The sequence below is a fragment of the Dipodomys spectabilis genome, unplaced genomic scaffold (assembly GCF_019054845.1).
Source record: "Dipodomys spectabilis isolate Male_0828 unplaced genomic scaffold, ASM1905484v1 ptg000210l, whole genome shotgun sequence".
Taxonomy (NCBI): Eukaryota; Metazoa; Chordata; class Mammalia; order Rodentia; family Heteromyidae; genus Dipodomys; species Dipodomys spectabilis.
The window spans coordinates 5080412-5096557 of NW_024870887.1; the positions used below are offsets into that span (position 1 = coordinate 5080412).

General features: G+C 38.7%; 1 protein-coding gene across 2 annotated transcripts in view; it reads left to right on the forward strand.

Moving 5' to 3' along the window:
* Positions 1–16146, forward strand: part of Clip4 (CAP-Gly domain containing linker protein family member 4) — a 61315-nt gene that overhangs the window by 13961 nt on the left and 31208 nt on the right. For both annotated transcript variants that reach the window (XM_042696785.1, XM_042696786.1), the window contains exons 5-8: positions 1291–1452; positions 4084–4202; positions 6932–7168; positions 10127–10262. In XM_042696785.1, the coding sequence (XP_042552719.1) occupies positions 1291–1452; positions 4084–4202; positions 6932–7168; positions 10127–10262 (654 nt within the window). The remainder of the gene's footprint in view (positions 1–1290; positions 1453–4083; positions 4203–6931; positions 7169–10126; positions 10263–16146) is intronic.

The window sequence follows — 16146 nt, forward strand, 5'->3', positions numbered from 1 at the left end:
ATCCAAGGTCAGTTTTCCAGGCATAGTAATTCCTACAGACCTCAGGCTTTTGGAGGTCTTGTCTGAGGTTCATCCTTCTTAAGAAACCTGTTTGATAACGTATATGTATTTCCCTAAACTGATTTCCCAAACTGACACTCTTTCATGCTTTACTATTTTGTAACCCTGCCTCTCTTACTTACTAGATAGTGTTGCTATACTGTTTCAGTAGTCTAGTATAAAATGTCTTAAACTATAAGTGGTAAAGAATTGTTTTTCCCATAGTCTGTCAGAGACTGACCCCTCCTATAAGATAAAATAAAAATTTTTGTAATATGGAAATGAAATAGAATATAAACCCAGATATTTTTATTTTATTTATTTATTTATTTTTTGGGTCCAGTCGTGGGGCCTGAACTCTCGCTGTCTCTCAGCTCTTCTGCTCAAGGCAAGCGCTCTACCACTGATCCACCTTCCTAGCCCCAAACCCAGATATTTTTAAAAGGCATAACATTGTTTCAATTAGTATAATCACAGGAAACATTAAAGAGGGAAAATGAAAAAGCCTTAGAAGATTTAACAGATTACAGTTTAGATGTCAGTGTCCACAGAACCAGTGTAAGCAGCACTAGTCTGTGTGGTTTATAATGGCTTTAGTATTTCTTTTCTTTCTTTCTTTTTTAAAGAAAATGTATCTTTAGCTACTTGACAAAAGGTTTCAATTCAACATGTCAGTTTATGAGTACAAAGCATCTTTACCAATAATATGATATTCCAGTTGAACTAATTTTCTTCTCCTCCTCCTCCTCCTCCTCCTCCTCCTCTCTCCTCCTCCTCTCTCCTCCTCCTCTTCCTCTCTTTTTGTGCCAGTACTAGGGTTTGGACTCAGGACCTCAGGTCTTGCAGTTTATCACTTGAGCTTTACCTCCACATCCAAATTTTGGCTAGTTAATTGGAGATTAGAGTCTCTAGGACTTGTTTGCCTGGACTGGTTTCAAACCTAGATCCTCACATCTCAGCCCTCTAAGCAACTAAGATTACAGGTGTGAGCCACCAATGCCCAGTTTCAACCAGTTTCTTATTGTATTTTTAGGTTGTTCCAAAAGTTTATTCTTAAAGAACAGTGAGGTGACATATCTTTATGGCAAAGGGCTTTCTTCATATTTCTGAGCATAATTATTGTCTCTGAATAGCTCCTGAATGTAAGCTTGAGATGTAAATGTAGATTCAGTGTGTTGTTTGCTTTGCCATTTTAAGTGAGGTGGTAGACCCATTGTGCTGAAGAAAAGTAATTTCGGCCATCTTCTTTAGGTGATGTTGAGACGGCGGTGAAGTTTGCAGCTCAGCTCATTGATCTGGGAGCAGATGTAAGCTTGCGAAGCCGCTGGACAAACATGAATGCTTTGCACTATGCTGCGTATTTTGATGTTCCAGAACTTATAAGCCTGATTTTGAAGACATCAAAACCAAAAGGCAAGTGCTGTCTGATCACTGTTTGATAGTATTCATGGGAAGATATTGGTACAGAAGTCATGAAATCAAGGTTTTTCTTTCTAATAAGTCATCTCAGATGCATTCCTAAGACCCCATTTTATTTCTGAGATAGTTGAAATTTTCTGTGTTGAAGACTGAGTATTTCACAAAAGGCTTAGAACAAAGTGACAAAATGAAAAGATTGTTCTCTGGGTTTTCTGCAGTCCTCTGGAATGGCATGGAGTTTTATGTGAAATTGATTTTGTGTGCTTTATAATTCTTTTGTCTTGTTTGGGTAGGCCAGTCACAGAGCAATAAAGCCTGCAAAGCTAGGCATTGAAATAGTCAAGCACATTTCTAATAGGTGGCATTCACTTCTGAAATTCTGTGATTCAACTTCAAGGAAACAATTTTACATCTTTTTTCCCCCCTTCTTATCTTGATGACAAAATCCTAAAATTGATGTCTAACTCCTAGTTCTGGAGTTGAGGGAGGGGGTCACTTTTCTTTTGAGAAATAGATAAGAGCAAATGAATAGCATTCCTTAAAGTTAAAGAGAGTGTACAGCCTTGTCAGAATGATAAAAGACATGTTTTAGAGATTCAGCAGTGTGACACATTCAATAGTGTGACACATTCAAATATGTCAGAATGTTAGTGTCTAAAACTCTAATTTGCCTAATTGTCCTTTTTCCTTTATAAAAGCCTATTGTTCCCCAGCATCGTTATAAATGATGTTGGGAAGAAAAGCTTCAATTCCTGGTACTATGTCTTTAGTAATACAAGAGCATCTGTGTTGAGCAGGTCTGGGTTGCTTGTAGTAAATTGTGGATAGAGCATTTGGGAATGGTATCATGTAGATTAAGTGAGCACTTGGTGGAATTAGAGGTACATTAAATTCTTGTTAAAGAAAACTTTTGAAGGAGGATTCTCAAGTCTGGAGGATTTCCTGGGTTTAAGTATAATACAATGATTTATTGAAAGTTATTAAAATACCCTTATAATTGAGAGATTTTCCCCTTTTATATTTTGAAGTCAAAGTCCATTTGTTAGAGTGGAATGGAGCAGTATGCGTCAGTGTTTTTATGCTTAATTACTCTAATTGGGTTGAGGATTTAGCACTATGTTACTGAGTAGGGGTTGGAAAACTTTTTTTTTTCTATGAGGGGCCAGATAGTAAATAAGCATTGTGGACTTTGCAGACCTTATGGTCTCTGTCCCTGAGTGAGAGGGTGTGAGTTCCAGTAACACTGGAAACAGGAGGAGTGGCCCATAGGTTACAGTTTGTGGATTCCCCACTTGAACCTTGGTAAACCTTGCCGTGGTAAACAAAGATAGTTACTTTTATAATTATGAATCATTGCTATTCATTGCTGTGTGTGTGTGTGTGTGTATGTGTGTGTGTGTATGTGTGTGTGGTGGAGTTTCAACTCAGGACTTGGGACTGTCTTTGAGCTTCTTTTGCTCAAGGCTAGTGCTCTACCACTTGAGTCAGAACTGCACTTTCTGGCTACTTTATTTCTGGTAGTTTGTTAGAGTCAAGAGTCTCACAGACTGGGCTGGTTTTGAACCTTAGTCCTCAGATCTCAGTCTTCTGAGTAGCTGGGATGAAAAGCATGAACCACTGGCACTGGATCATTCAGTGCTTTTTAATATGACTTAGTTTGTGATGGCTGGAAAACCCAGAATGGGATCATTACATTTTACAATATATTATTGTATTACTGTATTATTTTATTTTATTGGTGGATTATTTGACCCAGATTGAAATACAAAGATTATGTTCCAAGGTGAAATAGTACTTCTGGTGGGTTGATTTAAGTCCTATAAATGGCTGAATGTACTCTTCTCCAAACTAACCCCCACCTCCTTTGCAATTGCAATAACTAAGTTTAAGAATTTCTTTAATACAACTTAATATATTTTTGTTGTCAACACTGTTCTTAAGGCTTCTATAATGTTAATCCTTCCTAGCCTTTTGATTTTCTCTTTCTTGGTCTCTGTTCCATTTAAATTTTACTAGGATTTTTTTGTTCTGTATATTTAAAAATTATCAAAAATTATCAATAACTTCTTTACCATAATTTATGAGTTTATGATTACCATATAGCACAAATTGTTAAGGGAACAATGTGTTCTATTGTTATTCTATTATTGTGTTAACCAATGTTTATATCTTTATGATTTAATTTTTACAGTTTAACATTTAATACATCAGGGATTTACTTTTTGTTTCAATTGTTTCTAAATATGTAGACTTTTCTATTCCAAATTATCTATCTATCTGTCTGTCTGTCTGTCTGTCTGTCTGTCCTGTTTGTCTGTCTGTGTACCTAATGCTTATACTGGTACTTGAACTCAGGGCCTGGGTGCAGTCACTTAGCTTTTTCACTCAAGGTTTGTGTCTGCTACCTGGGCCACACCTCTACTTTCAGCATTTTGGTGGCTAATTTGGAGATAAGAGTTTCATAGACTTTTTTATCCTGGCTATCTTCAAACCTTGATCCTCAGAGCTCAACTTCCTGAGAGGCTAAGATCACAAGGGTGAGACACTGGTGCCCAACTAACTTTCCTATTTATTGTATTACATATCAAAGAAGTTCATTAATGTGCTTGTGATGTTTAATTGCAGATGTGGATGCCACTTGCAGTGACTTTAGCTTTGGGACAGCTTTGCATATTGCATCATATAACTTGTGTGCAGGAGCCGTGAAGTGCTTGCTAGAGCATGGAGCCAACCCTGCATTCAGGGTAAGACGGGGAAGGAGAAGAAGTGTGTTATATTCTCTCCCAGTAAACTTGAATCTGCATACTATTAATAGAAGAGCCTTTAGGTAGATGGCCAGTAATTTACCAGATATGAAAAGCATCAAGAATGGGATATATAGAACTTGCAAAGAGATAAAACGAGTTTGATGGTATTGTCTGAAATAAATTTAAGCCACACAATGAGGGTCAGCCCTCATTGCCACATTCGGGAAAGCAAAATCTTTCTTAAAGTGTTATTCATTATCTTTGAACTTAAGTATCTTTCATTTAGCTTTTTGATATGTTTATGGAAAGTTAGCTACCAAATACAACTACATCTATTAAAGTTACTTGTATATTAAATAATACCTGATATTCTTTGAAAAGGAAACATATGCCAAAAGAATAAAAGTTAAATGCAAAGTAAAAAGAAATGTACATCTAAGAATGGAGCAAACCATGCCAGGTATCAGTTGCTCACACCTGTAATCCTAGTTACTCAGGAGGCTGAGATCTGAGGATCGTTGTTCAAAGCCAGCTTGGGCAGGAAAATCTGTAAGACTTTTATCTCCAATTAAACACCAAAAACCTGGAAATAGAGCTGTGGCTCAAGTAGTAGAGTGCTAGCCTTGAGAAAAATAGCTCAGGGACACTGCCCAGGCGTTGTCAAAGCCCTAGGACTGGAGCATGTGCAGACACACACACACACACACACATACACACACACCCCAAACCCCAAAAGAAACCAAACAAAAACCAAGTCAACTTTATTCACAGTTGACATGTGACTTGGCAAATGACCTTGGATTATACTTAGGCAGCCACTGTGTCAGAAAGAAGGGCAGTTCCATCAATAGTCACGAGGAAGCTTTTCTTTTCTTTTTTTTTTTTTTTTTTAAAATTTTATTTTATTTTATTTGAGAACATACTGTACAGAGGGGTTACAATTACATGGGCAGGATAATGCATACATTTCTTACCAAGCATTGCAGCCTCCTCCTTTGTTTACCCTTCACCTCCCTTCCCAGCCTCCCCCCTCCCCCCCCACCCAGTCATACCCCCTCTCCCCCCCACCACCGACATTGTAAAGCTGGTTTTGACATGACATTTTGTACTTCTCATTGTTGCAACAGGTTCACCTGAATCCTTAAACGACTTGTTTGTCCCCATCTCCTCCACATGTTATACTGACATCAAATATAGTGAAAGCGGGGGTTACACTGTGGGGGAGGGACATACAAAGCAACAAAGAAATAATCTTATAAATGCGTTAGAAACACATGCATGAAAGAAACAAAAACATTAAAATACATATTTGAGGGTTCGTTTTCCTAACATCACATTCTCTGACTTTTTCCGCTTGACTCATACCTATACTAGATATTGCAAATAAGGGAAACCATGGGACCTATGTTTCTTTGGGCCTGGCTTACTTCACTTAATATAATTTTTTCCAAGCCTTTCCATTTCCTAACAAATGGGGAAATGTCATTCTTTCTGATGGAGGCATAGAATTCCATTGTGTATATATACCACATCTTCTTGATCCATTCATCTACTGAGGGGCATCTGGGCTGGTTCCATATCTTAGCTATGGTAAATAATGCTGCAATAAACATAGTTGTGCTGGTAGCTTTAGTGTGGCCTTGTTTGTGATCATTTGGGTAAATGCCCAAAAGTGGGATTGCTGGGTCATTGGGGAGCTCTATGTGGAGTCTTTTGAGGAACCTCCATACTGCTTTCCAAAGTGGTTGAACAAGTTTACATTCCCACCAACAATGAAGTAAGGTTCCTTTCTGTCCACATCCCCTCCAGCATCTGTTGTTGTTAGAGTTCTTGATTTTTGCTGTTCTAACTGGAGTGAGGTGATATCTCAATGTTGTTTTGATTTGCATTTCTTTTATGGCTAGGGATGTTGAACATTTCTTCATGTGTCTATTGGCCATCCTTCTTTCTTCTTCAGAGAAGCTTCTCTTTAAGTCTTTCGCCCACTTACTTATTGGGCAGTTGTTTCTTTGAGGATTTGTTGTTGGGTGGTTTAATTTTTTGAGTTCCAAGTATATTTTAGCTATGAGACCCTTGTCCGTTGTTTGGCTAGTAAAGATCTTCTCCCAGTCCGTGGGCTTTCTATTGATCTTGCTAGCTATGTCATTTGCCCTGCAGAAGCTCTGCAACCTTATACAATCCCATTTGTCCAACCTTTCTTTGATTTGTTGTGTTTCCGGGTCTCTATTCAGGAAATTTCGGCCTGAGCCAAGGAGACCCAGGGTTTACGAGGAAGCTTTTCATTGTTGTTCTTTTTGCTTCATTTTATTTGTTTATTTGTGCAGTAGTGGGGCTTGGACTCAGGGCCTAGACACTGTGCCTTAATTTTTTTTTTTTTTGCACACATTACTACTTGAGCCACAACTCCTCTTTTGGCTCTTTTGTGGTTAACTAGAGATGAGTCTTGTGGACTTTCCTGCCTGGGCTAGCTTTGAGCTGGGATCCTCAGAGCTCAGCCTCTGAATAGCTAGGATTACAGGCGTGAGCCACCAATACCTTGTTTTGCTCTTCATTTTCTTTTCTATGGTATCTTTATTGCCTCCCACAGTAACTTGGCATAGTGTTCACTAAATATTTTAAATAAACGATGAATATATTTAACTTAAAATTCCTCCACAAAAGATGTTATATACCATCTAGGAGTCTTAAGGAATTAAGAGCTGAATACTTTCTTGTCTTTACTCTAGAATGACAAAGGACAGATCCCTGTGGACGTTGTTCCGGACCCCGTGGATATGCCCTTAGAAATGGCCGATGCAGCTGCCACTGCGAAGGAAATCAAACAGATGCTCTTAGACGCCGTGCCACTGTGCTACACTGCCCCGAAGGCCATGTTTCCAAGCCATGATCACAGCACCAGCAAGGCCATGCTGACATCCCTTGGCCTGAAGTTGGGGGACCGTGTCGTCATTGCAGGACAGAAGGTACGGAAACTACAGGCCTGAGCTACCAGTGTCCAGGGCCCAGCGTCTGGGGCAAATCATTCTTTCCCCACATATTTCTTTTATTTTGTATTAAATACAAACAATATTATGAAAAGATTATTTTTTGTATTTCTTTATTAAGGATGAAGTCAGATTATTTTATTTGTAACGGTATTATTATTATTATTATTGTCTTTCCTTTTTTGGTAGTGGGGATTGAGCTAGGATGTTGCACTTGCTAGGCAAGTCACTGAGCTACATCCCATACATATATATATACTATATTATATATATATATATATATATATATATACATATATGTATATATACAGTAAAGATACTGTGCAGAAGGGTTACAGTTCCATGAGTAAGGTAATGAGTACATTTCCTATGGAGCATTGTTACCCCCTCCTTTGTTTTTTCCCTACTATCCCTTCCCTTCCCACCTCCCCATCTCCTCCCTCCCCCCCTGCAAGTGGTAAAGTTTGTTTTCAACACAGTGTCTTGTATATCTCATTGTTGTTACAATGGGTCAATCTGTATCCTTGTTTCAGCATTTTGTTATTTCCCTTCCTTTCCCCAAATTAGAAAAATGTATATACAAGATGCAGGTACTTGGAATCAAACACAATGTGAAAACATGGGTTATACCATGGGGGAAGAACATATGAAAGAAACAAAAATATCACATAGTACATTATAAGTACATTAAAAACAACAGCAACAAAGATAAAACCATTTGTGTCCCTATCTTGGGGGTCATTTCATATCATCTTATATGGTCATATGTACATAGCTTTTGCTTTTTCTGATTGTCTGGTAAGGTTATCCTAGACATATACTAGTTATTGCAAATAAGGGAAACCAAGGGACCTGTGTTTCTTTGGGCCTGGCTTACTTCACTTAACATATTTTTTTTCCAAGTCTTTCCATTCCTAACAAATGGGGTAGTGTCATTCTTTCTCATGGAGACACAGAATTCCATTATATATATATATATATATACCACATTTTCTTCATCCATTTATCTACTGAGGGTTCCCTTTTCCACCCCAAGTTTTAAATGGATATTTAAAAATAGAACAAGAGAAATAACACTTGTTCTTTTCTATTAGAAGCTTAAAAGTTTGCTCAAATACATTAATATCTCGATATAATAATGCTTTTATCATTTAAATCACCTAATATGATTGATTATATTAAAGGAATTCATGATATTAAAACAACTTCAAATTCCTGAAATAAAATCTACATGAATATATATTCTTTGAATGTAATTTTCTTATGAATTTATAAATAAAATTTGTTTTTTAAAATAAGGTATAGTAACTACGATCCCTAAAGTGAAATCCTCATTCCCTAACTCTTGTCCAAAGGTAGGGCCACATGGTCACAGCTTTGAGGTTTAGAAAAAAGGTTCAACGTGTAGTAGAAAGATCCTTGGTTGGAAATGTGAACTTCAGATGTGCATTTACTATAAAGTACCATTAAGGTTATAAACTATTTGAATAGAGAGCGGTTGATGTTTTTCTTCTTATTTTTCTGCTTTTCATTAAAAAAAAATCTTTACTCACTTTTTGCTGATTTTGAGTGTGTGTTTATTGATTGATTGGTGAAGGGGCTTGAACTCAGGGCCTGGGCGCTGTCCCTGAGTTTTTTCCCTCAAAGCTAGTGTTCTACCATTTGGAGTTACAGTGCCACTTCTGGTTTTCTGGTGATTAATTGGAGATAAGAGTCTCAGGGACTTTCCTGCCCCAACTGGCTTTAAATGGTGATCCCCAGATCTCAGCCTCCTGAGTAACTAGGATTACAGGTATAGCCTCCAGTGCCTGGCATTACTTTATGGAATTTTAGGATGGAAGTCTAGATCACCAGTTTGCGATAGCCATCTTAAACACTATCATTTGTTGCTATAAGTTTCTCTCTAAGCTTTGCATTTGTTGCATCCCACAAATTTTATAGTATATTATCCTTCAGATTTGCATTTACTATAAAGTACCATTAAGGTTATAAACTATTTGAATAGAGAGTGGTTGATGTTTTTCTTCTTATTTTTCTACTTTTCATTAAAAAAATCCTTACTCACTTTTTGCTGATTTTGAGTGTGTGTTTATTGATTGAATATTTATTGATCAGAATACTTTCTAGATTACTTTGTAGTTATTTTTTTTCCTCCTTTGCCTATGATTATTTATTTATTTAGTTGGGGGCTTGAACTCTGGGCCTGGGTGTTGTCCCTGAGCTCTTCAGCTCAAGGCTAGCACTACCACTTGAGTCACAGCACCACTTCCAGTTTTCTGGTAGTTAATTAGAGATAAGTATCTCACAGATTTTCCTGCCCAGGCTGGCTTTGAACCGTGATCCTCATATCTCAGCCTCCTGAGTAACTAGGCATGAGCCACTGGCGCCTGGCTTTGCCTATGATTTATTTAAGGGTACATCTTTTCATTTTCAAATATTTGGGAGATTTCTGTGTATTTTTCCTGTTAGTGATTTCTAGTCTAATTCTATTATGGTATGACAACATATAGTTGTATGTTTTACATTTATATTCTTCTGCTTTGGGTGAAATGGTCAGTAAATGTCAGTAAAGTCAACTTGGTTAATAGATGGCTTAGTTTTTCTACAGTCTTACTGATCTTCTAGCCCATTTAGTCTGTTTCTCACTGAGAGAGGCGAGTAAAGTCTCCGAATACAATGTGGATTCCTCCCTTTCAGTTCTATTGATAAAGAACTTGTTTTGAAGGTCACTTGTTGGGTTCATACACATGTAGGATAATTATGTCTTCTTAGTGAATTGGCTCTGTCATTATTTGATATCTCCTTTTTATCTATGGTAATGTTCCTTATTCCAAGGTATGCTTTGAGTTTTTTAAAAACTTCTGTGATAAAGTTGCCAAAAGCAAGACACTTAGAATCATTCATATTAAAGCTTCTCTTGACCTGTGTTTTCTTTAGATTGGTACATTAAGATTCTGTGGAACAACTGAATTTGCAAATGGCCAGTGGGCTGGCATTGAATTGGATGAGCCAGAAGGCAAAAATAATGGAAGTGTTGGAAAAGTCCAGTACTTCAAATGTGCCCCCAAGTATGGTAAGATGGATACTATGTAACTAAATACAAATTAAAGAAGCAAAATCAAATTTTATTCTTTCATAGTTTCTTTATTTTTGGTGGTGCTAAGGATTAAACCCAGGGCCTGGTATATACCAAGCACATTCTAACCCTGAGCTACTTTCCTGGTCTGTAAGATATTACAGTTTTTTTTTTTTTTTTCCGGTAGTGGGACTTGAACTCTGGGCCTGGGAGCTGTCCCTCAGCTCTTCAGCTCAAGGCTAGCGCTCTACCACTTGAGCCACAGCACCACTTCTGGTTTTCTGGTGGTTTATTGAAGATAAAAGTTTCATGGACTTTCCTGCCTGGGCTGGCTTTGAACTGCAATCCTCAGATCTCAGCCCCCTGAGTAGCTAGGATTACAGGTGTGAGCCACCAGCACCTGGCTATCTTACAGTTTTTAAATAAAATGTGTCCCTTGTTTCTCAGGAGGTGAGTGAAGGGGCCTGTAGAACCAGGGGAAGATTTTTCCTAAACATCGGCGATGGCATAGCACATTTATTCACACTGGTAAGAATGATAGAAAGTAGAAACATGGACAGTGCAGGAAAGGGAAATTCATAGGAGGAAAGTCCTTGAGAAACTAGAAGGGTAGAATTCCACCTGAGAGATTGTCTCCCATTGTGCCAGTCCCAGCTCACCCTCCCAAAAGAGAAACGTGGGAAGACCACATGACTCTCTCTCTTTCTGTTAATCTCCCTCTCCATCCCCCCCCCCCCTCCCTTGCTCTTTCTTTCTCTTTGTGCCAGTCCTAGGGCTTAAAATGAGGACCTGAGCACTGTCTTTGAACTTTTTTGTTGAAAGCTAATGCTTTACCACTTGAGCCACATTTCTACTTTGGCTTTTTGCTGCTTAATTGGAGATTTGAATCTCATGGACTTTCCTACCCAGGCTGGCTTTCAACTGAAATCCTCAAACCTCAGCCTCCTGTGTAGCTAGGATCACAGGCAACCACCAGCAGCCTGCATGATCCTCTTTTGACTTCCTATTTTGTCAGAAAATAAGAAGGGAGGTCATTGCTGATGTCAGGAAAGAGGCAGGTCGTTAGAAGTTAAAGAGAAAGAAGATTGGAGATGCAGAGGGAGGAGAGGGCAGGTAGAAGCTGGCTGAGTGTGTGTGTGTGTGTGTGTGTGTGTGTGTGTGGTGTGTGTGGGGGCGGTTGCAGTCATAGACTTAGGGTACCAAGTGTGTAAGGCCTGCTGCTTTTCTCCAGTGGTGTTAAAGGGGGTTAATATAGGTGTTGGTTTCACCAAGGTTATTATTTTCTTAAACATGCCACAGAAGGAAGTGGGCAAAGTGAGGAAGGGATTAGAAGATGAATGGTGGGATGTAAGGTGGCCTGGGAGGGAAGTGTGAGGTCACACATGGGGAGTTGAACCAGGAGATCATGATGACATCAGTCGTCATTTCTGATGATGAAATCGGTCATTTGTGATGCAATGCTGAGTCAGGTAGGGGCAGGCAGGTTGGGATGTTCTCAGCAGTAAAATCTGGAGTTGACCGTGTGGGTGGCCCGGGTTCTCACAGTGTGAGATTGGGACAAGGTGTATTGAGACCTCATAAGCACCTGACCAATGCTAGCTGCTGGCCAACGGTTACAAACTCACCTCAATGATTGACTTCTTCCTGACACATGTCCCTCATGTAGGATGGAGTTTAACTTGAAAAGCATTGTTTATAAAATGTCCATGCCTTAAGGGGTGAAAAGCATGTAAAAGAAGAAATGAGTGAAGTGGTGCTGTGGCTCAAGTGGTAGAGCACTCACTTTGAGCTGAAGAGCTCAGGGACAGCATCCAGGTCCTGACAGCATCCAGCCCCACAACTGACCAAAAAAAAAAAAAAAGAAGAAACAAGAAAATGACACTTGTACATTAATTTTTTTCAGAATTTGGATTATGTATGCAGAAGTTTTCTATTCTACATTTTTACATGGCATATAATTATGATTTTCCCCAAATATTGAAATGGTTTTTGAACATGTGACCTTAATGGCTCCATTTCCTTTAACTTTTATCAGTTTAACAGGTGAAAATGTCTGTGTTTGGATTCCTATTTTTTCACATCGTGGGGAGAGAGAAGGCTAAAATGTTTTGCTGTTCTACCATTTGTATGTGGTATTGGGGTACTTGTCTGTTCATAATATTCATTAAAATTAAAATATTAGTGCTTTGAAAACTGTTCAGAGTTTGAAAATATTCATATTTAAGATATTAGCTCCAATATTTATTATAGATGTGTTTTTGTATTTTGACATTGGCCTTTGAACTTCATTTGCAGTGTTTTGGGATGCAGTTTCATATAGTTGAATGACTTTTCCTTTATAAATTTTTAATGGGATTGGGGTTTGATCTCAGCATCTTGAGCTTACTAAACAGATGCTCCACCATTTGAGCTATGCCTACTGCCCTTTTGAGCTCCAGTTAATTTTTTTTGTTGTTGTTGTTTTCTTTTTTCGTCAGTCATGGGGCTTGAATTCCAGGCTTGGGCGCTATCCCTGTGCTCTTCAGCTCAAGGCAAGTGCTCTACCACTTGAGCCACAGCACTACCCCCTCCAGTTAATTTTTAATAAAGTCTTCTGTTTTTGCCTGGATTGGCCTTGAACCAGGATCCTCCCATTCTTTACTTAATAAGCAACTGGGATTATCAGTGTGAGTCACTGCTCTTGAATTTATCAATTATTATATTGCTTTCATACTTTGATAGATTTCCTAGTCCAAGAAGGTTTTTTTTTTTTTTTTTTTTGAATTGGTCAGTCATGGAGCTTGAACTCTGGACCTGTGCTCTTCAGCTAAAGGAAGTGCTCTGCTGCTTGAGCCACAGCGCCACTTCCAGTTTTCTAGTAGTTAATTGGAGACATTCCTGCCTTTCAACTGTAATCCTCAGATCTCAGCCTCCTGAGTAGCTAGGATTACAGGCATGAGCCACCAGCTCTTGGCATTATAGGCATCTTATAATAAATATTAATTCTTGATGGTAATATTATTTTTATGTTTAAAAAATAATTACCAAAGTAAATACATGCAACTAATCTGATAAGTCAAATTGTGTACTGTGGCTTGTTAAAATAAAACCATTTTCTTTGTTTTCTGAAGCTTGTTTTTAGAGGCAAGAACTTTTTCAACTTTGTCAGCTGAATCTATGATATTAATATCTGTGTTTATAATAAAAAAATTTATATGTACTTTTCTTGATTTTTTTCCCCCATCTTAGATATTTACTGACTTTATACCCTGAAGAGAAAAGATTTAGAGCTCTTACTTTTCTAAATCAGTTATTTCTTGGTTTGCTTAGTTCTTTGGTGGAGTACTTCCTTCAGTAGCTTTCTGACAGAGGACTCATAGGAGGTAAAATGTTTTGAGACCCTCCATTATAAAAAGATATTTATTTCTACCTTGCACTTGATACAGTCCTTGGGGTTGGAGTACATATTCCTGTAGTGATATGAAGGTGATCCTCCACATCCACTGAGTTCCTCTAAGAGTTAGTAACCCCCTAAAATTCCTTATCCCCCCTACCCCTGTAGAAGAAGGGTTCTATAAACATCTGGATTATGAATATGGGTAATCAAACTCTTGTGTGATGGTCCCCAGAGCTGCGATTTCCCCTTTTTACACATTAAATATATTTATGTAACTTTACTTTGAAAAACAAGAATTATGAAGGTGCAAAGCTTGCCTCAGGTAGAGTTTAACGAACTTTCTGGAATGGGCTAGATGGTAAGTGATTTCTGGGCTCGGTAGCCTCTGTGGAGACTGTTCATCTCTGCTGTTAGAATAAACAGCCAGACAACTTGGAAAGAAGTGGGCGTGGCTATGGGCAGAGGACAGAAGTTTGGACCTGAATTTGTCAGCTGCTTCTTGAGCTTTCAGTGCAGCTGTTCAGAAGTTTCAAAATCTGGCTTAACTCTTTGACTTTTTTTTTTTTTTTTTAACTTGAACTCAGGGCCTCAAGCTTTTGTTTAGGATTTTTTTTTCTCATGGCCGGCACTGTACCACTTGAGCCACAGCTCCACTTCTGATTCCTGAATGGTTAATTGGAGATCAGAGTTGTAGATTTTTCTGCCTGGGCTAGCTTTGAATTGTGATTCTTAGATCTCAATCTCCTGAGAATCTAGGATTCTAGGAGTGAGCCACTGGTACCTGGCTCAGAAGCTTTTTAAAGCTCATACTATTTAAAAAAAATACCATATTGTTATTTTTAATGGGAGTTTGTGAGGAATTGGAGTTAAACTTGTTAAAAGGGCTGCATTTGTGTGGAAATTTATTACTCTTCTTTTTTTTTTTTTTTTTTGTCAGTAATGGGGCTTGAACTCTGGGCCTAGGCACAGTCCCTGTGCTCTTCAGCTCAAGGCGAGTGCTCTACTGCTTGAGCCACAGCGCCACTTCTGGTTTTCTAGTGGTTTATTGGAGATAAGAGTCTCACGGAATTTCCTGCCCGGGCTGGCTTTGAACTGTAATCCTCAGATCTCAGCCTCCTGAGTAGCTAGGATTACAGGCATGAGCCACCAGCACCCAGCGTTGCTCTTCTTTTAAAAAATAATTCTTCCCTTTGTGTGTGTGTGTGTATGTGTGTGTGTGTTTAGTGAACTTTATAGATGTCAGCGTCTGAGGGAAATTCCTCACTGATTGACATGAATAACTGGATAGTAAGGGAAAATTCATTTTTGAGGACAAAGAATTTTATATAGCACAAGTACATGTCTCAGATGTAGAATTAGCCTCAGCACACCTCAAAAAGAATGTTACTTGTGAAAATTCTGCACACTTGCATGATGATTTCCTTCTGAAAGTCTATCATGCACAAGTGTGTCCCAATCTATTCTCCTGTAGCATCCAGTGTTCATGAAGCTTCCTGCAATTTCACACATTTTTTTTTCTTGTTAGTCATGGGACTTGAACTCTGGGCCTACGCACTGTCCCTGAACTCTTCAGCTCAAGGCCAGTGCTTTACCACTTGAGCTACAGCACCACTTTTGGTTTTCTGGTGGTTAATTGGAGATAAGAGTCACATGGAGTTTCCTACCTGGGCTGGCTTTGAACTGTGATCCTCAGATCTCAGCTTCTTGAATAGCTAGGATTACAGGTATGAGCCACCAGTGCCCAGCTTCACATGCATTTTTACATAGTGCTCTCAAAACAGAGCCGATGTTTCAAAATAAGAAACATCCATGAAAGGAATATAGAAAAAGGATACAAAGTCAAAGAAAAAAAATCTTATAGATAGGCAACATAGAGAAAATTGCAAATGAGCAAAAAATAGAAAGGTAAGAAAATCAGGGTACGGTAGTAGAGGATGCCAAGAAGAGAGATTTTAAGGCTAGCAGAAAAGTAGCATAGTAGTACTTTTTTCCTTCTTACCTTTTTATTTTATTTTATTTCTTTTTTTTGTTTTGTTTTTTTGTTTTTTTTTTGGGTCCGTTTGTGGGGCCTGAACTCTGGGCCTGGGCGCTGTCCCTCAGCTCTTCAGCTCAAGGCTAGCACTCTACCACTTGAGCCACAACGCCACTTCCAGCTTTTTTCTTTTTGCTTATGTGGTGCTGAGGAATTGAACCCAGGGCCTCATGCATGCAAGGCAAGCACGCTACCACTGAGTCACCTTCCCAGCCCATTTTATTTTGTTTCGCTACGGTTTGAACTCCTTGTTAAGCAGGAGTTCTACTACTTGAGCCATGCCACCAGCCCCTTTTGCTTTTGTTATTTTTGAAGAAGGGTCTCATGTTTATCTCCAGACTGCCCTGGACACAAAGCATCCTGTTTATACTTTCTTGCATAGCTGGGATGATAGACACACGCCACTACATCCTGATTTCATTGGTTGAGATGATACCTCTGTCTTTTTGCCTGGAATGGTCTTGAGCTGTCAT